This window comes from Pseudonaja textilis, chromosome 8 (genome assembly GCF_049901715.1).
Source record: "Pseudonaja textilis isolate UNSWEBS1 chromosome 8, rPseTex1.2, whole genome shotgun sequence".
Taxonomy (NCBI): domain Eukaryota; kingdom Metazoa; phylum Chordata; class Lepidosauria; order Squamata; family Elapidae; genus Pseudonaja; species Pseudonaja textilis.
The window spans coordinates 872,122-893,181 of record NC_141997.1 but is presented as its reverse complement, the minus strand read 5'-3'; the positions used below and the strand labels follow the sequence as shown (position 1 = coordinate 893,181).

At 39.8% G+C, this 21,060-nt stretch overlaps 1 protein-coding gene across 7 annotated transcripts in view; it reads right to left on the bottom strand.

Annotated features, from left to right (window-relative positions):
• DMD (dystrophin) overlaps window positions 1-21,060 on the bottom strand; it is a 1,342,375-nt gene that overhangs the window by 741,064 nt on the left and 580,251 nt on the right. For all 7 annotated transcript variants that reach the window (XM_087938163.1, XM_087938162.1, XM_087938165.1 and 4 more), the window contains exon 43: window positions 14,167-14,317. In XM_087938163.1, the coding sequence (XP_087794289.1) occupies window positions 14,167-14,317 (151 nt within the window). The remainder of the gene's footprint in view (window positions 1-14,166; window positions 14,318-21,060) is intronic.

Sequence of the window (21,060 nt, the reverse complement as noted above, 5' to 3'; positions counted from 1 at the left end):
TGGTTCAGGTGAACAGGTAGTTACAATTTTGCACAGTTCGGAAAACTGGAAAATCCCACCACTGGCTGGCCCCACCCTGCCCTGCCCAGTCACTCCTCATCTCATCCACTCACCCAGCATAGCTGCTGCTGCTCTCTGCCTGGCTCCCTCACTTGCCTCGATGACATAGTCTCTGAGGGCCAGCCAGCTTGCCTGCCTTCAGCTGCATCCCATGCAGCGCTCTCTGTGTGGCCCAGATGAGCTGCCCTGAGCTGTCTGGCAACCTGGGTGAGCCTGAAAGCAGCAAGGCCTGAATCCCAGCCTTGCTGCCTCCCACATGGCCCAGCCAGCTTGCCTGCCTTTCGTGTGGCTGAATCCCATGCAGCGCTCTCTGCATGGCCCAGCTGAGCTGCCCTGATCTGCCTAGGTGAGTGACTGCAAGCAGGAAGGCCTGAATCCTGGCCTAGCTGCCTCCCATGTGGCCCAGCCAGTTTGCCTGCCTTCCATGCTCATGCAGTGCTCTCTGCGTGTCCCAGCTAAGCTGCCCTGATCTGCTTGGGTGAGTGCAAGCAGCAAGGCCCGAATCCTGGTCTAGCTGCCTCCCATGTCAGCCAGCTTGCCTGCCTTCCTGCTGCCTTCCCCGCTGTCCCTGAGGCCCAGTTGGCTTGCCTACCTTGCCCACTGCCTTTCCTATGGTCCCTGAGGCCCAGCCTACTTGCCTGTTTTCCCTGCAGTCCCTGAGGTCCAACACACTTGCCTGCCACTGCTGCCTCATTGCCTGCCCTCTGGCAAGCAATGGATGCTGCAGAGACAGATTTCCTATATATCATTCTGAGCCCCTTTCCTCCCCCCCCCCCACATACACCCTTGGGCTGACAAAATAAAAGCCCACCTAAAGATCATGACTGCCTGCCGAGCATGCCTGCTGAATCCTGGCAAAAGGAGGCTAGGGGAAAAAAAGAAGGGCTGATGGAGCTTGAGGAGTAGGTTGTTTGCCCTGAAGTTTGTCTGCTGCTCTTCCAAGCCCAACCATTGGCCAATTTTCTCTCAGAGCTCATTCAGGGAATTCCAGGAGTGGCAGCATATTGTATGATTTTCATTCCAAGCAGCTCGGATTGGAAAACACATGGCTGGGTGGAGGAGCGGTCCTCCTTAACAAGCTCCAAACTGTTGCTGCAAGCCTGGGTTCCCTGCATGAGCGCTAGAAGTCTGATACTCTTTCCCTGCCCAGTCAGCCTGCACTCCCCTCTCGCTCCAGGCACTGATTCCCTCAGAGCTCCATGTGTGCATCTCCCCCAAATTTTAAAGAGTTAGAGCCGCAGGGAGGCAAGACACACTCATCTCTGTTTCCCTCTGTGGCCAGCCTTGGAAAAGCTTGCCCTCACAATCGCATGCCTACAGCCAGAGCCGGGCTTGAAGCAGCAGCAATGGTTTGGAGCTTGTTAAGGAGGACTGCTCCACCCCAGCCATGCATTTTCCAGTCCGGAGTGGAGTGAAAAGCATGCAATATGCTGTCCCTCCTGGGATTCCCTGAATGAGTACTGGAAGAAAATTGGCCAATGGTTGGCTGAAGCCAGAGCTGGGCTTAGAAGAGCAGCAGATGGACTTCAGGGCAAACAATCTACTCCTCAAGTTCCCAATGCCCCAAACAGTAAACTGGAAGAGAGATTCGCCATTGTGCTGGTAAGAATGTACAGACTTAGTAAGCTTTTTGCTTCCCCCCCCCTCGCCATCCTGATCCAGTGCAGCACAGACAGCCCAATGGAGGCAGAAATTGGGCATTTTCATTGACCCTTCTCTTTTTTCCCTCCTAGCCTCCTTTGGCTAGCATTCGGCAGGTGGGCTTGGCAGGCAGTTTTGATCTTTAGATGGGCTTTTATTTTGTCAGCCCAAAGGTGGGAGGGGGGGAACATATGTAGGAAATCACCGTGCCTCTGCAACATCATATGACTGAATGGGCATGGCCCAGAGGTGGTATTCAGCAGGTTCTGACTAGTTCTGGAGAACTGGTAGCAGATATTTTGAGTAGTTTAGAGAACCAGCAAATACCATCTCTGACTGGAGATTTTACAGTATCTTTCCCCTGCCACGCCCACCAAGCCCGCCCACAAAACCAGTAGTAAAACAAATTGAATCCCACCATTGGCATGGCCAACTCAACGTGCCATGCTCTGAGTGACATCGAGTTCTCCATGTCCACATGATCCCCCCCCCAAGCCATGCCCACCCAATGAGTCACTAGGAGAACCGGTTGTTAAATTACTTGAATCCCACCACTGATTATTTTATTTATAATGATTATTAAGTAGACAGGACGCTATTATCAACTGCCAATGCTTTTATTATTTGTTCCCTTTTGTTTTGTTATTTTTAATATATGCATGTGTAGTCCTGATATGATCTCATCAAAGAGTTGTAATTTTCAAGAATAAAGCCTTTAAAGAATTCAAAGTGCAAACCAAAGACTGATACAAATAATTTTTTTGTTTTTGTAAATATTCTAAGATGCATAGTTTGCAAATATCTGGTATATTTAGAAGAGATAAAATCTGTGTGACGTTTTTGGCTAATAAGTGCAAAGGAAAATATTCATGTTCACTTAATATACATACTTAAAGTCTCTCAATGAAATAATCATCTTTCAAACATACTACTGTGAAAAGTTTGCAAAATTAGTTGGCTTGGTTTCTTTGAAGCTTTCATCTATCTTTCTACCTTGACTTTTATTCAATTCTGATGGAAATATGTTTTATATACTAGAAACTATACTATAAGCATATAAATAAAGGAATGGTAAATATAAAGAAAGAAAAAGCAGTTAACCATTCAGATATTATCTCAGACTACTATGACGTCTATGAAGAGATCTATTATATTTCATAAGCAAATTAAATATATTAAATATATCACTTTATCAGCTATTATTCAGAAATTATATATAATATAACAGAATCAACATCTGAATTAACAATATTGAATTAGTTTTTCCTGTTAGTAATTTAGCTGGTAATATTGTGCAAACCTGTAATGAATTATTTAATATGTAAAAGAAAATATATTGCAGCATGATAGACAGCAAATAAATTTAATAAATAAAAATACTGGAGTGCTTTTAATATATTTTAATATATAAAACATGTTTCTCTACACAATGTCTTCCTCTCTGTGTGTAGGTATATATGTATGTTTGTGTATGTGTGCATAAACATAAAAATAAATATAAATGCCTGGGTGAAAATATCCTGGCACTGTTCCATGAACATTACAATAATGGGTTTTCATCATGTCTTTTGATGTTAGTTGGTGTTTATGGATGTGCTTTGCTAGTTGTTTGCCTGTGACTTACATAGTGGCTGTTACAATCCTTACAGTGTAAGGACAATATTATGGTTGATTCCTTTTTTTTCTTCCTCGGCTACTGAGTCTTTTGGTTTATTTAAGCAGCTTTGGAAAGCTTGAGTTGGTAAGACATGGCAGAAATTCATCACACACACATTTCAATGGGTCTCAGGCAAATTAGCTCCTTAACCAGTTTGAGAAGGACAACCAGGATCACTTAGACCAGCGGTTGCCAACCAGTGGGTGGTGGCCCACTGGTGGTCTGCGAGAAAATTTTGGTGGTCTGCAGAGAAATGTCACCCCCAGAGCACCCCCGCAAAGCAATTAATCCAGGCTGCACAGGGACACAAAGCTGCACCGCCCACATGGCCCGCAGGTACCCACCCTACCTACTCACTCCTTACCTGGCAAACTTGCCTGCTAAGTTGCTATTTGGTTCTATTACTCAGTTGCAGACTCAGATTCTGTGAGCAACTCAATCTGCCTGCCTGCTTTGCCTGCTTTGGGGTAAAAGTTGCTCTTTTTTTATAAAAAAAATCAATATTTACATACATGGTGTGTTGTGAGTTAATTTTGTGAGTTTGCTTGCTAGCAAATGTTATGAGTTTGCTCTACGGGTGGGATTCTACCAGTTCTATCTGGTTCTACAGAACCCCTTGTTAACTTTCTAAGAAGTTCAGAGAACGGTAGTTAGAAGCAATCTCCTTTTGTTTTTTCCACCCTTATTACATTCTTGCCAGAATGCCTAGACTTCCTGTCTCCAGAGCTTCTGAGGTTTGGCTTTCTTAAAGGGGAAGGGTTGTAAGATTTTTACACTGCTGTTGGGAGGAAATACTTCCCTGGATAATCAGCACTTTGAAGAAATAATTGAATAATAAAGTAAAGCTTTGGGACCAAGATGAGTGACATTCAGCAAGGCTTCTTGGCTGGCTAGAAAGATTGACATTCAAACGTGAGTTTACATACTTTTTCTGAGTTTTGGTCTAAAACTGGTTTTTGGTGAAGGTTAATTCTATGCTTGGTGATGTTTAATCCTGTATTTATTGATGGGATAATTTTCCCTATTCAGCTTCAATAAGCAACAGCTACTGTTGTGATTTAATTATTTGTATTGTGTTTGAATTTTTCTTGCCTCATGGTTTCTTTTTCTATCTGGGGTGGGGGGTCCTCCTTCACTGCTTTAATACTATCTGGAACTGTCCTTTGGGGTATACTTCCAAGAGGCAAGAGGCAAGCTTGGCACTTATTTTTTTTACTGCCTTTCTGGGGGGCATGTGACCTTTCCTTAAATCTGGACAATTTCCTTAGGATATCTTGTGAGGTGAGTGAGATCAGCTGGTATTTTTTAAGTGGTGCAAATGGATCTAAGGATTGCTTTTCCTGGGTGTGCTTTCTTTGGAGAGCTTAAATGACTTATCTGTTAAAGGGTTTCACTTTATGAGCAAGAGTTGGCTGCTTGATAGTTATCACTGCATTTTAACTATTTTCATTCGTCAAGGTGCTCTGTCCGATTCCAACTTACAGGTATTTTTAATCTAATGATTGGTATTTAGGGCAGCTTTTTGCAAGCAAAGAAGTTTTTTGTATTTTTGTACAGGTAATCCTTGATTTACAACAGTTCATTTAGTGACCATTCAAAGTTACAATGGCAATGAAAAAAGTGACTTATGACCATTTTTCACATTATGATCGCTGCAGCATTCCCACTGTCATGAGAGGCCACTGTCATGAGAGGCCACGCGGCCTCTGTGTCCCATTTTGGCCAGCAGGGTGCTGCAGAAGGCATCTGTCCCATCTCCCCCCACTGCCTCCTCACCAGCCCAAGGAGAATTACAATGCTGACCCCGTCCTCAAAGAAATCCAGTTTGATACCCCTGGTCTAAGCAATAAAATTTATACCTTTTCTAGTAATTAAGGCAAAATAAGCATGCCAACAATAAAAAGTTTCAGAAGTCATAGCTCATAAATCACATCTGCCTCAGCTCATTTTTCCAGAGCTCATGAAAGCTTTATATATAGAGAGAGATCTTACTTTTTAAAGGCTTATTAACTGACGTATATTTCATTAAACATTTTGTTGAATCGAACTGGCATTCCAAACTGGCATAACACCAAATGAAATACAGGAATCAACCTTAATTTTAAGAAATAAAAAGACAAGCAACCAAACAGAATAATAGAAGAAATGAGATGGGAAATCTCTATTTGGCAATGTCAAAAAGAAAAAATGATTTGTCATTAGGGAATTTTACATAACAGTGGCTGGACAATTATTCTTTTATATACTTCGCTTGGCCCTTATTCCTCTGTCTACTATCAACAAAATTTACATTTCTTTGACTGCTGAAGTCTCACACAATCAGAAGCTTTATCTAAGAAAGACATGCCCACAGTTTCCTGGAGCCAGCCTTTCCTTGTCTAACACTAGTGGTGGGATTCTACCAGTTCGGCCTGGTTCGGGTGAATGTAGTAAAAATGCTGCAGTTCAGCCAAACCAGTAATAAGAAACAGCTACTGGTTTGGCTGAACTAGTATTTCTTTTTTCTTTTTCCTCCCAATGATCAGCTGTTCTGACGATCAGCTGTGCCAGGATCCCCCTCGCTGTCTTACTGCTTCGCCCAGGAGGATTCTCTGAGGCCCAGGAAACCACAGCACCCCACCAGCACTCCATTTTTTGTTTTCCTGGACCTTAGGGAAGCCTCCTGAGAGCAAAAATGGTCTCCCAGGAGGCTTCCCTGAGGCCCAGGAGGTAAAACAAAACTGGAGCAGGGGGTACTGCACACACACAAAAAGAAGCCACGCCCACCCAGTCACATGGCCAAGCCCACCTAGCCACTCCCACAGAACTGGTAGTAAAAACATTTGTGTCAGGGTTCTGGCAGTTACTCAAATTCAATCATGAGCCTCGAGCCCCACTGAGCCCACACAGGATTTATTTGAAGGTAACATTCTACATCCGGCACTAACCTGGGTGTAGTCAACTCTGAGATACATAATTCACTGTCACCCTTGATCCTGCTTTCCCCCCCACCCCTCTGGGTGTATCATCCAACAAAAAATGTCCATAGCCAAGAATCATCAATCATGCTGTCCAATTAGATTTTTTCGCAGCAGAAGCTTCAGCCATATAATCAGTCTTTGAAGAAAACACGAATGGAATGTACTTTCAATTTCACACTGTTGCCTGCTCTTTGAAACTCCCCCCTTTCTGTTGTCAACTATAAAACGTGTATACAAAATGTTTTATGAGTTGACATTCAGCTCCCCTCACTTCTTGAAGGTGACCTGTACAACACACACAAAATCAATTTGATTGAAGATATGGAAGCTTATGCTGACGAACACCCCCCCCAGGCTGGGTTGGATTTTCTGCATGGAAGGCAATCGGTTTGGGCATTTCTACTCTTTACCCATGATACCTCTGATAAGGAATAGCCCTACCACTTAATTAAATATTGGAGTTGTCTCCTATGCCACCTTGAATCAAAGATTCGCTGCAACTCATAATGGGATCTTGGGGCAAGCGAGGTAGGGGCCTCAGCGTTGATCCAACCACAGGTTTTAATAGGCTACTATGGAATACTGGGTGTATTTTCCCTAACATCAGAGCAACTTCAATTGCACTGTGACTGGGTTGATGATCTTTACTATGGGGAATGAACTTTGGCCCCAAATTCTTGCCAGGGAGGCTTAACCTCAGATATTTGGTGGAGAGATAGACCTTTTCCCCCAATTGGAATGGTCGCTGCAGGGTTGGAGTTTGTCTGCCTGTCTCTTATAGGTCTATGCCGTTTTTCCAGTGCTTTTTTGACATTCTCTCAAGTTGCTTTCAGTGTTGACATACAATTGGTCAGGCTGACTGTGGGGGTAGTCCCATGCTATTGTGAACAGCTTTATTGTACGCAACCTCTGTGAAAAGCAGGAGGTCTGCCCAATTGGGACTGCTGATAATTCACATATCACCTCAGATATTGCTCGACCATGGTGTTCAATCTCTCTGCCCCCCATTGGTGCTTGGATGAAAGGCTGAGCTAAGACCTTGGGACAACCCAATAGACCACAGGAACTCCCTCCAAAATTTGGCTGTGAATTGGACCCCTCTGTCTGAGATAATTCTCTGTAGTACTCCATTCAGGTGGTAGATGTGCTTAAGGAACAGCCTGGTTAACTGGAGGGCTGAGGGTAGTCCACTGCAAGATATGAAATGCGCCTGTTTGGAAAATAAGTCTATTACAGTCTAGATCACTGTGTTTCCCCCACTTTTTGGCAACTCCACTATGAAGTCCATTGCAATCTCCTCCCAATGCCCTGTCAGCTCTGCTACTATTTGTAGCAGTCCAGGGGGCATTCCTGGATATTTTTTTTATTGCAGCGCAGATGGTGCAACTTTTCACATAACTGTCTACATCTTTTTTTATGCCAGGCCACCAGAACTGCCTCTGAGCCAAGTGTAAAGTCTTTAAGAACCCATAGTGGCCTGCCAGTTTGGCATCATGGCTTCTCTGAAAAACTAGGGTGCATAGGAATTCCAGGATGTAGAGTTTGGTCCCCTTCCACGCCAGATTATCTCTTTTTGTCAAGGTGTGTTGATTGTCCCGGAATCAGGGGTTTGCTAGAAATTTGGTTTTGAGTTTCATAGTTAGGTTGTCTGTGAGCTTGTCTTGCCAATCACAGCGTTGTCATCTGGTGGTTACTTGGGCAGCTATTTGGGCAGGGGGATGATGGCGTTTACAACCTCCTCTCTTTTGCATTTGTACTGGGCCATGCGGGAGAGAGAGTCAGCCAGAAAGTTCCTTCCCATTGGGATGTATTTTAGCACAAAGTTGAATCGGTTGAAGTATTGAGCCCATCGGACTTGTTTGAGTGATAGTTTTTGCGGGGTCTTAAGGGCTTCCAGTTTTTTTATGGTTGGTCCAGACTTTGAATGGTCTTTTTCCCACTTCCAGCAGATGGAGCCAGGTTTCCAGTACCCATCTCACTGTGAAAGACTCTTTTTCCCATGCAGCCCATCGTCTCTCTGTGTCCGTGAGCTTGTGGGAGGTGTAGGCGCAGGGCTGTAGGCTTCCTTGGTTGTTTCTTTGGAGTAACATTGCTCCCACTGCCACATCACTGGGATCTGCTTGAATGACGAAGGTTGTTCAGGGTCAAGATGCTTCAGTACTGGTTCTTTTGCAAACAATTCTTTCAGTGTTTCAAATGCTTTTTGGCAGGTTAGGTCCCACTGTAGGGGTTGCCCCGGGCGGAGTTTTGTTCCTGGACTCTCTGTCTTTAGGAAGTCCATCATGGGTTTGGCAATCCTTGCGAAGGAGGGGATGAATTGTCGGTAAAAGTTTGCCCCCAAGAAGCTTTGTAGCTGTCTGCGAGTCGAGGGGGCTGCCAGCCCAGAATGGCTTGTACTTTGGCTGGGTCCATCTCTATGCCCTCATTGGAGACTTGGTAGCCCAGATAGTCCAACTGTACATGGTGAAATTTGCATTTTGACAGCTTGAGATACAGGTTTGCTGCTAAAAGTTTTTATAGTACCTGGAGGACTAGGGGTATGTGGTCGTCCATCATCTCCGTGTAGATGGGAATATCACCCAAGAATCCCCTTATAAAGATTTTCGTGTAGCACCTTGCTTATTAACTGCATAAACACTGCCGGGGGGGCCTGTAGTTCAAAAGGCATGACCTTGAATTGGAAGCTCCTGAGGAAGCAGTTGAATGCTATTTTCCATTCATCTCTCTCCCTGATGCGGACTCGATAGTATGTTTCTCTGAGATCTAATTTGGTAAAGAGCTTCCCTTTGGCCAGGTGGGATAGCATGTCCTTCATGAGCAGGAGGGGGTATAGATTGTGTACGCACAGTCCATTGATCACTTTAAAGTCCACACAGGGTCAATGAATCCTCTTGCTAAGTTTTGTCTATATATTTGCGCATTTGTTGCATTTCCCAGGGCTCTGATCCCCAGCAAAATAACTTTAGCCTTTTCAAGTATTCTGAGTATGGAAGGAGTATAACAAGACCTCCTCAAACCTGATCATTTCATGTTTATAGGCAAGCCTATGAAAGTACACAGTACTCATTTTGGAAATACAAAATTGTAATTCATTTTTGGAATCTACTGAATATATATATATATATAAGTGAAATACCGTCACACATCATCATGAAATCTTCAGAATCATAAAGCCTATACACTTGAAATTTGGCACGTATGTTCCTCTTGTCTTCTAGGTGCTCGCTAAGAAAGGATTTTTTGAAATGACCATCAGATCATTTGTATTTCTTATATTATTATTGACACGCTCTGAGGCTAAGGAGTTAGACATTCTACTCCCCCTCTCCACCTGAAAAGAACTCTGTTCCAACTGCCACTTGGGCATGGATGTGGCCAGTACATGACTCATCTGGCCTGCAGGCTGGGAGTTTAGACATTCTACTTCCCCTTTCCACTTGAAAAATGGTCTGATGCTAAGGACTTACACATTCTACTCCCCCTCCCCATCTGAATGGGAGACAAGGGGATAACAGGAGTGGCTTCTATGGGGCAAGCCTGAGGGAAAGAAGGGAATAGGAGCAGAGGTGGTATTCAGCAGGTTCTGACCAGTTGTGGAGAACCGGTAGCAGAAATTTTGAGTATTTCGGAGAACTGGCAAATACCACCTCTGACTGGAAATTTTGCAGTATCCTTCCCCTGCCATGCCCACCAAGCCATGCCCACAAAACCAGTTGTAAAAAAGTTGAATCACACCACTGGATAGGAGAGGATCAATGCGGCTAGCCTAAGGGAGAGAAGGGGATAAGAAAGGAGAGGCCTTTTGGGGGCAAGCCTGAAGGAGAGAAAGGGATAAGATAGGAGAGGTCTCTATGAGGCAAGCCTGAGGGAGAAAAGGGGATAGGAGAGGATCAATGGGGCCAGCCTGAGGCAGAGAAAGGGACAAGATAGAAGGGGCCTTTGTGGGGCAAGCCTGAGGGAGAGAAGAGGAGAGGCCGATTGTAACTACTCATTAATGTTCAAGCTTTAACTGTCAATTTATCAAGCCTGATCACATAGTTCCGTAGCGAAGCATGGGTATCCAACCGACTAGTTTCTGTATAAATGTAAGAGGTTAGTAATAGAGCTGAAATACATAACTTCATTTTGCTTCCTTGTACTGTTGGTTGCTTCAATTTTATTGAAATGTGAGAACAAAACTTCTTGCTCAGTTTTTAATAGGAGTAAAGATAGAAAAACATACATTTAAAGATTTAGATGTGTTTGATCCTTTGAGCTGTATCTAAGAAATATCTTAAAAATTGATATTTAGAGGTGCAAACATCTAGAAACAAAGTGATAACTAGAAGCCAGCATGGGTTTGTTAAAAACAGATCATGCTACTTATAGGGCATGTCAACATTTTAAACTTTCAATTTCCAAACATTAGGGGAGCTCAAAAGTTGTGACATGCCTTGTATTGATTGTAACAATATTTTGGTTATTTAATATAATTTAGATGTTCTTGTAAAATAACTACATAAATATCATAATTTTTCAGACCAACAATTCCACAGCAATCAATTTAGACCCAGTCATTCCCCGGTATCATCAAAGAAGAACATTATTCTGCGTGCAGTGAGTCAGATGGAAGATATCTTTATGATTTCACTCCAGAAAAAAACTCAAAAACAGGAAAACCTGCTCAAGTGATTGCAGATAATCTAGTGTATTTCATGAAGAAGAAAGGCATTGATAAAAGCTTGAAGGCCATTGGAGAACATTCTACAAATGTTAATATTAGTTGTGAAAGTGGTGCCATGCACTGCATAGAAGTCAAACCAGAGCATCTACTCTGCTGGAACTGATTGACTGGTCTGAAGGTATATATGAGTCATGTTTGATGTGCTCAACTTTCATAGTAAAATCAATTGCTTGAACATCTTTCATGACTAGATAATATTCTTGGCTGAAATAACTTATAGACTATTTCTTATCTTAAATTTTAATAAAGATTAAGGTATTTTGCAGCAGATGCTATCTAAGTACATAAACAAGATAAAGGAAAGAGAAATTGGTTCTGTTGAATTGCGTATAACATTCTTAAGTTCTCATACGCTCTTACTATCCTAAATAGTGTGGTGTTTTTTTTAGTAATTAGTAGATAAAAATTCAACAATATTTCAGTGGTGGTTTAAAATAACTTATTTTCAAATTAGTTTAGTTAATATAACTTAACTAAACTGTAATTTAACTAAATAATATAATTAAATATAATCTATGAAATTTTGTATTTGTATTTTCTGAAATAACTGAAATTTAATTTTAACACAACTTCCTTGTGTAAATACAAAGTTTTATATTCTTATTTTTTCCTTCTTAATGTAATACTAATTTTCTATAACTTAAGAAGAATTTATTCTTTCAGATTTTGTCACTTTTATTCCACAGAAAATAGATCTGAATGTTTTCAAGTTTTTAGAATTTTCAAATTCTTAGTATATTATACATGTGGTAGTTTTATGGTTTAGAGTTTTGTAATCTGTTTGGATATTCGATTCAATTATTTAACTTCTCACTGATTCATATTTTCAAAGACTGTTAGCAAATTAATATATTACACCATCATATTTTTTCAATTATTACAGTAGTATACAGTAGTCCAACTGGAATACCATAAATGTACAGCATAATTTTACTTGTTAAAACATACCATAACTATAGCAACTAGTTGTTATACTATCATATCAGTGAATTCTCACAATTTTTATTGCTTATTTTATTGTTCTATTATTTTACTTCTGTTTTACACACATTTTTTTCATTTCCTTTTTATTGTTGTAAACAGTGGCCCCTTGGCAAGATAAGCAGCAAATAAATTTAACAATAAACAAATAGTGTTATACTTCACAAACCTTAAATCAGATCCAAAGGAACACCCCTTAATAGGAGAAATTTTCTTTAGCAAAAAAAAGTCATTCAATCAAAGGAATAATGTGAAGATCATATATTTTGAATCAATTTTGTTTCAGAAAAAATGCTTGGCTTTTATTATAAGCAATAACCATATTCTTAATCAATATATGAAAATATGCTGTTAATTTGATTCCGGCTCCCACTATGACAGAAATTTTATATATGAAAATTACATTAGTACATAATGTATATATTGATGAGGAATAACTGAATTTCACACTATAGCTTTCACAATTATGTTAAGATATTTTGGTATCCCATGAAGGCAATGTCTATAAGCCCATCATTTTGGCTACCAAGATAGACAACATTTCCATTAAAAAAATAGACATTAGAAATATCATTTAAAATGTTTTATTCAACCAGCTTTAATTAACCACATGATACATGCTCTCAGAATTTATAATTCAACTTTAGTACTTCTTTCTACCTAAAGGAAAAATGTTAATGAGTTTTAGAAATGCTGCTTTATGTGCCTGAAAGGTGATAAAAAACTGAGTTAAGAAATTCTCCTTCAGGAGAACATATTCAGCTTTCTTTTCTTCCCTATGTGTCTTATTTTTTCCTATGGTAAGTGATAAATAAATGATCTTGCAGTGAGTACCAACATTGCACAGCAGGTTGAAAAGCAGTGAAACTTGGAGGAAAATTGAGTGAGCAGAAGTCCATTTGTGTAATGTTGGATTTAGTACATTATGACAAAGCATATTGATATATTTTAAGTCATTTTATATTGTAACATTAAAATACCAAATTTATGTTCTCCACATTTCTGTAACTTTTACCATGAAATCTAAAATATATTTGTCTAAGAAAATAAAACTTAAAATAGAAGGGTGTTGTCCCATAAATGTTTAAAAGAAGATAATAAATAGAAGTATTCTAAAGCATGTTTTCTTTCTAAAGGTTATAGAAGAATAACTTAATGCTACTGCTCAAATATATCAAACAATCTATAATATGTCCATTATGTCTACTGATATCAATGGAAGAACACTTTACAGAATTAAAGTACCATCAGTGTGTTTGAATGTCAGAACATATAAAATCAAGCATCTATCATTTGCCTGATTCATCTATTGATCATATAACCGAAAAATGTTTATGAGTAATGCTAAGGATTATTTTCATCATTTGAAATTAATACATATACAGCTGTACAAAAAATATCTGTAACTGTTGGATGGTGAACTTTTTCTTTTTTAACTAAGAGGAATTGATTGCTATTTTATAACTTAAGTGCCCAGGAAATATAGTAGATACAATTGTTATATTTTGCTCCTCTTCCTTTTGCTTTGATAAATTGTGGGAGAGAGATTTAAGGAAGGGCAGCTCATGCAAAATGTCTATACATTTGGTCAAAAACCTATCCATGAACATGAAAATGATTTATGCTTGATCTGTTTGATTGCTTCAAGATTCTATAACAGCCACACAACAATGGATAAAATTGTTTAAAAATATGAACTTGTGGTAATCATTGAAAAAGAAAGTTGGTGTTTTATGAATTTTATAACAAAACTGTGCAATGTAAAGAACAATCAGTTTTACCAGTCCTCCATACAATTTTTCATAGGAACTCATGATTTTCACATTCTCTTTTCTTGTTAGAATCAAGCAAAAATATAACAAGTAAAGCAAAAAGATTTTGGAGCTGCAAATTTTGAATTAATGATGAAGCTAAATCGAAAACATATGCAACACACAATCACTCCACCAATTCAATGTTTACTCTTATCTATATAGACAGACTTTCTCCAGAATGACCTACCCCAACCTATTTCTTCCACATATCTATATCTAAATTATCTCTATCTATTATATACACACACACACGTATATGTTTATATCTATACACATTAAACAGTACATATAGATATCAGCATTCATACAATAAAAAATAAGCAATCATACCTGGATGTATTGCTTGCTTTTAGAAACATTTGGATCATCAGTTTCTACTCTTATTTTAGCTAAAGTTTGTTCTATTTCAGTTAGCCACAGGTTAAAATTCTTCATATCATGATGGAAATTTCTCAATTTTTCCAATGATTTGTCAAATTTTCTGTAGAAAAAAAGCAGATGCTATTAGGACATTAGCATATTGCAAGCAGTAATCCCCCCCAAAATGGAAAAATGTGGTTATGCTTTATTTAAAAATTGGGGGAAAATGAAAGAAAGTTTGCTAAAGCTGGTGTTGGAAAATGATGTCACAAAATTTAGAGATGTATGAATGCCGCAAAATAAATAGAGGATATTTGTGTTTCAATAGATACAAAATGTACACATTTTCCTGCTATTTTGTGGACATCTTTTATTTAAAATTTACATTTATAAAATTAATATATGAATAATTCGAATTTTTTCTGCAGTTCGGTGAACCAGCTGATCCCACCATTGGCTGGCCCCACCCCGCCCTTTGCCCCTCTCCTCCCAGCCACTCACCTGGCTGACTTTTTGCCTAGGTTTTTCCAGTTGTTGAGGGGAAAACAGGTGGGGGCCTGTGGAGGGGCCTCGAGTGAGTCTCCCTTCCCCACCATCAGCTTTACCTTTGCAGGCAGCTGCAGTGAGCAGAGTGGTGTGAATCCCATGGGCTAGAAGGAGGCCAGGGACTGCAAGGCTGCACCTCCCACATCACCCCTTTCACCAACCGGCCCTCCCCTGCCTGCCCGCCACCCTCCAGCCTGTGCCCTTCAGCCAAGAGTGGCAGGCCTGGAGTGAGTCTCCCTCTCCTGCCATCGGCCTTACCTTTGCCTTAGATTTGCAGGCAGCCACAGTGAGCATAGAGGTGTGAGCCCCACAGTCTGGAAATCTGGCAGTGGGTGAGGGAAATGTGTTCTGGATCCGCCACGCTTGGCTGAAGGGCACAGGCCAGCAAATGGGTGAGTGAGGGCCAGATGATGGAGGGACGATGCAGGCAGTGCAGACTTATGGTCCCTGGCTGCCTTCCAGCTCACAAGACTTGCATTCTTCTGCTCACCATGACTGCCTGCAAAGGGAAAGCTGATAGAGGCAGAGGGAGACCTGCTCCAGGGCCACTGCACTTGGCCAAAGAGTGCGGGCCAGCGGGTGAGCTGGCTGGCAGATGAGGGCAATGCAAGTGGTGCAGCCTTGTGGTCCCTGGCTACCCCCACCCACTGGCAGCCACAGAAAGCAAGATACCTCCTCTCCAGGCCCCCATCCATTTTCCCCATGACAGCTGAACAACCTAGGCAAAAAGCCAGCCCTCTCTGCTTCTCTTGCTTCCATAGGTTCAGGCAGACAGTCGGGATGCTGGAGCGGGGAAAAGCCCAAGTGCATGGAGATCCAGGCCCAGCTGCATCCCCTAAGCGACAATGTAAGCCCTGGCTGCTGTTGGTGCCTTGCGAGCCATCCACCCAAGCCCAAGTCTTCCGGGTGCTTCTGGGCAGTCTCCCAGGGACTGTGCGTGAAGGATCAATCACCCCCAGGCTTGGAGAAGCGAGCAGGCAAGGCCGGTTGGCGAGGACTTCACGGACAACAAAGGGGTGAGTAGGGGGGCTTCCTCTCCTCCCACTTTTGGGCAGATTTATAAAGAAAAGGCTGGGAATTTCAACCCAGGTGCGCCCCACAACCCCGGCCTCACCCCCCCACTTCACCACCACCACCCCACCAGCAGCTCTGGGCAGCAGTTTGGCTTTCTCAGGTGGCCACAACCCCTGATCCCCTCCTGCCCTTTCCTTGCTCCCACAACTGGTGGCAGAGAGGAAGGCAAGCCAGGGCTGAGTCGCTGCCGCTCAGCCTCCTTCTCCTGTCCACATCTCTCCCCCGTGCCTGCCAGCATGCAGGGGGCAGCAAATGACTGCAAGGCTGCACAGTCCTCATTGCTCCTCTGCAGCTAGCCCTCCCTGCCAGCTCACCCACTCTGGGTAGAGTGTGGGAGTGCCTAGCCACCTGGCCACCAGCCAAGGGGGAAGAGCCCGAATAGTGCAAGGTGAGGAGTAGCTGGGAGAGGGGAGCGGCATGGTGAGGAGAGGTGCCCCTTGACATGAGTGATGTTGAGTTGGCCATGCCCACCCAGTCACATGACCATCTAGCCACACCTACCCAGCTAGTCATTAGGGCAGAGAACCAGTTGTTAAATTATTTGAATATCACCACTTCTGTAATCCTAATTTATACGTAACTAGAAAAATCAATTTCATTTGGGAATATCCAATTAAGAAAGAAGATGTAGATCAAGGTACAAGACTTCAGAATGGGAATTATGTAACAAAAGGTTCAAGTGAGGGATTATCTTACTATCAAACAATGGATAATATGTTTGTGTGGGGTTTGGCATATATACAGCACAGTGGTACACAATGTTGTATTTATATATACAATAGATATAAATATGAGCATACAGTTACAGATATGGCTGGTTTTTTAATGTCAATTACATGTATTTTCATGAAACTGCATGGAGGTCTATGTGCAAGAATAATATTATCAATTACAATTTAAACTAAAGACATATCCTACAAATACCATCAGACACAATACCATCTGCAGGCTGTCATTTCACAGTTATAAGTAAGAGATGAGCTCATTGTACATAAAGTAGTGTAAAACAACACAAATGCTTCTATTTTTTTTTTCAAACAAGCAAACACACCATTGGCAATCCACTTGTAAATTTTTCAACTTGTCAATAGGTAATTAATAAAAAGGCTTCCATATAACTTCATATCATATTATTTGTGGGAAAATTTTATTGACATTGCTTATGATACACTGAATTAATATATGAAGAATGTAAAGGCCAAAAGATCCAAACAGTTTTCAAATTAAGATAATATATTAGGGTTTTTTCAGCATTCCCAAATCCATAGAACATAAAATATATTTACTTTCTGTGCTCCATGAACAAAGTGAGTTCCTTTTTTTAATTGGGAAAACTTCTGACTCTGGCACTGAAATTTCAGAAAGAGAACATGATATAGAAGGCCTAATGTATCTCTTCTGTGATGTACAAAAACCATTTTGGATGAAAAATGGTAGAATTTAACTTGATCAGGGAGAAGAGGGCTTTATTTATTTATTTATTTGATTTGTCAATCACTTACAAGGTAATAGGTATAAGAATAAACATGAGTATGAATACAGGAAATAGATACAAATAAATGGAGACAATAGGACAGGGACGCTGGGCAGAATTGTGCAATTACAGACCTCTTAGGAATGGGGTGAGGTCAATAGTAGATAGTTTAAGGTTAAAGGAGTGGAGGTTTCAGGATGTAACAACAGAGTCAGGTAGCGCATTCCAGGCATTGACCACTCATTCACTTCAGCATTGTTGCTGAAGTTGTATTTTCTACAATCAAGTGTGGAGTGGTTTACATTGAGTTTGTATCTGTTGTGTGCTCTTGTATTGTTGTGGTTGAAGCTGAAGTAGTCACTGACTGGTAGGACATTGTAGCAGATAATTTTGTGTACTTTGCTTAGATCCAACTGTAGGCGGCTTAGTTCTAGGTTGTCCAAGCCCAAGATTTCAAGCCTGGTAGTGCAGTGTATCCGATGCTTCTTTTTCTTCTTGTCACTTGCCATTATGCTTTTCAGCTTCTCTCTGCATAATGTTAATATTTGACTGATGGGACAATTTGTGGTAAACTGTAGTTGCTATTTTCTTTTACTATCCATGGTATTTTATTTATTTTTTATTTTATTTGGTTTGTCAATTGCTTACAAGACAATAGATATAAGTAAAAAACATAGTTATGAATACATGGATACATATAAGAAAAATAAAAGAAACAACAGGACAGGGACAGAGTTTGGATCATCAACAAGGTCTTGACTATTCAGCCTATATTTTATTTTCTGATTTTTTTTGCCAATATGTAAGACAGAGCATTTATTTGTTGAGATTTGAAGTTGCCATTTGTTTGACCATTCTTATACGTAGTCGAGGTCTTTTTGAAGGGTAGCAGTATTTCCTGTTGAATAGCTTTACATCATCAGCAAAGAGAACGCAGTTGCTCTTAATATGATCAGAGAGGAAGAGAGTTGGTCCTAGAACACTGCCTTGGGGGACACCACTGTTGACAGGTACAGAATTTGATAGGACGCTCCCAATTTTGACTATTTGTTGTCTTTTTGAGAGGAATGCTTCTAACCAGTTATGCAGGTGCCCAGAGATAGCATAAGATTTTAGTTTTAGGAGTAGTTTGTTGTATACCACTGATTCAAAGGCTTTACAGAAGTCTATGTAGATTGCGTCTATTGCTTTGCCCTGATCGAGTTGTGTAGTCCATATGTTTCTGCAGTGTAAGAGTTGCAGATTGCAGGATAGTTTTTTTCTGAAACCAACTTGTTTATTATAGAGTAGGTTGTTTGTCTCTAAGTGGAGGATAATGGATTGGTTAGTAATTGATTCCATGACTTTACAGGTGATGCAGCATAAGGAGATTGGTCTGTAATTTTCAACTAAGCTGAAGCTTCTCCCTTTTTGTGGTATCTTGCCACAAAAGTTATTATTTAGATTATGAAAATCATTGCAAAGTTTAGAAACTTTTTATAAGTTCATATCTCTGAATGAAATCCTTATCTTCTGAATGAACCAAATACTACCATTTAAACAATATTCCTAATTAAGAATGGAATATTTAACAAATTTATATAGTCTCCCATCTCACAAAATGTGACTTTGGGTAGCATATACCATATAAAATAATTAAACCATAAAAAGTTTACGCATTAATATAAAAACAAAAACATAAAAACTCAAGGACAATACAGAACAACCATCACCTGACATCACACAACCAGTCTGCTGACTCCCCATGAGAACACCAGGGTTGATGGAAAAGCCCTTTTAAAAAAAATTTTTATTCTAGAAAAAAACATTTATTTGACATACATTTAAAACACACACACACATATATACACATATATACATTTTACAGTGTATATTGAGCAATGGTTAAATTTTTTTTCTTTATCTTTATCATTGACATGGTCTGCCTTGTTACAATAACCCCTTCGTTCTTTTAATGTTTTAATTGCTCTATATAGTTTATAATTAAATGCACATCTTCTATCATTTCCATAACTTATCCACATATCAAATATTACCTTTTCTTTAACCAATCATACCAAATGTTACATATTTCATAATAGTCACTATCTTGTTTATTTTTTAATAATTTGGTTAGGCTATCCATCTCAGCACATTCATGTATTTTTTTAATTACCATATCCTCTGAAGGAATGAAAGACAGTTTCCAGTTTTGTGCGTAGGTTATTCTGGCCACAGTTATAATGTGCAAAATTAAATACTGATATTTTTTCTCCATGTTAAAATCTATCATACTTAGCAGAAAGGCTTTGGGTTCAAGTTTTAAATTTTGTTTTGTCATATTTAAAATCCAATTTCTAATATTCCTCCAAAACTTCTGAGCACATGGGCAAGTCCACCACATGTGAAAATATGTTCCTTGTGCGTAGTTACATTTCCAACAATTGGGTGGTAGGTTAGGGAACATCTTAGCCAGTCTCGCAGGAGGTAGGTGCCAGCGATGAACTATTTTATATAAGTTTTCTTTATACGAGACTGACATGGTTAATTTGTAATTTGTTTGCCAAATGAGGTCCCACTTATCTAATTCAATACTATGACCCACGTTTTTAGACCAAATTATCATAGATTCTGTGACTATTTCTTTTTTTAATTTGTAATCCAAAAGATATTTATGATTTACTAATTGTTTTCTTTTCCTCTCCTAGCCATATTTTATCTAATTCTTGTGGGATCATATTAAAGCCAAATTGTTCTCTATCTTTTTTATAATGGGTTTGTATTTGTGCCAAGGGCTACCATGCTATCTCCTTGATCTCCTTGTATTTGGTTCCTATTTTTAAGCTCTCCAGTATCATATAGTAAATTTTATACTTGACAATATTTTCATATCCAATAGATTTGGATATGTGACTGCTTCCAATGTCGACAGCCACAGTGGACCCTTTGGGTAGAGTTTTTTAAAAAATCTTTCTCCAGATATTGAACAACACATTTCTTACATGGTGCCTTTGGAAATATGAATGTTGTTTAGATTTTTCATCCCACATGAAGGCATGCCAGCCAAGTTGGAGATCAAAACCTTCTAATACTAATAACCTTCTATTTTCTAATTTAACCCAATCCTTAAGCCAGTTTACTATAGCAGCATCATAATATAATTCAAAATCTAGAAGGCCAAATCCTCCTTTTTTCTCGGCATCCTGTAATAATTTATATTTCACTCTGGGTTTTTTCCTCTGCCATATAAATTTAGATATGCATTTGTTTAATTCTACAAAAAAATTCTTTTCCAACTTGACTGGCACTTTCTGAAACAGGAACAACAGTTTTGGCAAAATATTCATTTTTACTATCAAAATACGTCCCAATAGCAATAACTGCAATTTGGCCCAATTATCTAAATCTTTAACTATTTGCGTTATTAACTTATCATAGTTATCTTTTTTAATCGATGAACTTCTAGCAGTCAACCAGATCCCTAAGTATTTTACTTTATTTACCACCTGCATACCTAATTTATTTGCTAGTTCTTCCTTCTGCTCCTTTGTACAGTTTTTTGTTAACACTTTTGTTTTTTCTTTGTTAATTTTTAACCCTGTCACCTTTCCATATTCTTCTATTTTTCTTAGTAGTATAGGGCTCGTTTCTAAGGGTTCTTCTAATATAAATGCCATATCATCGGCGAATGCCTGGAGTTTATATTCCTCTTTTTAATTTTTAGTCCTCTAATCTCTTGATTTTGCCTAATTTGTACTAAGAGAGTCTCTTCTGCCAATATATACAATAGA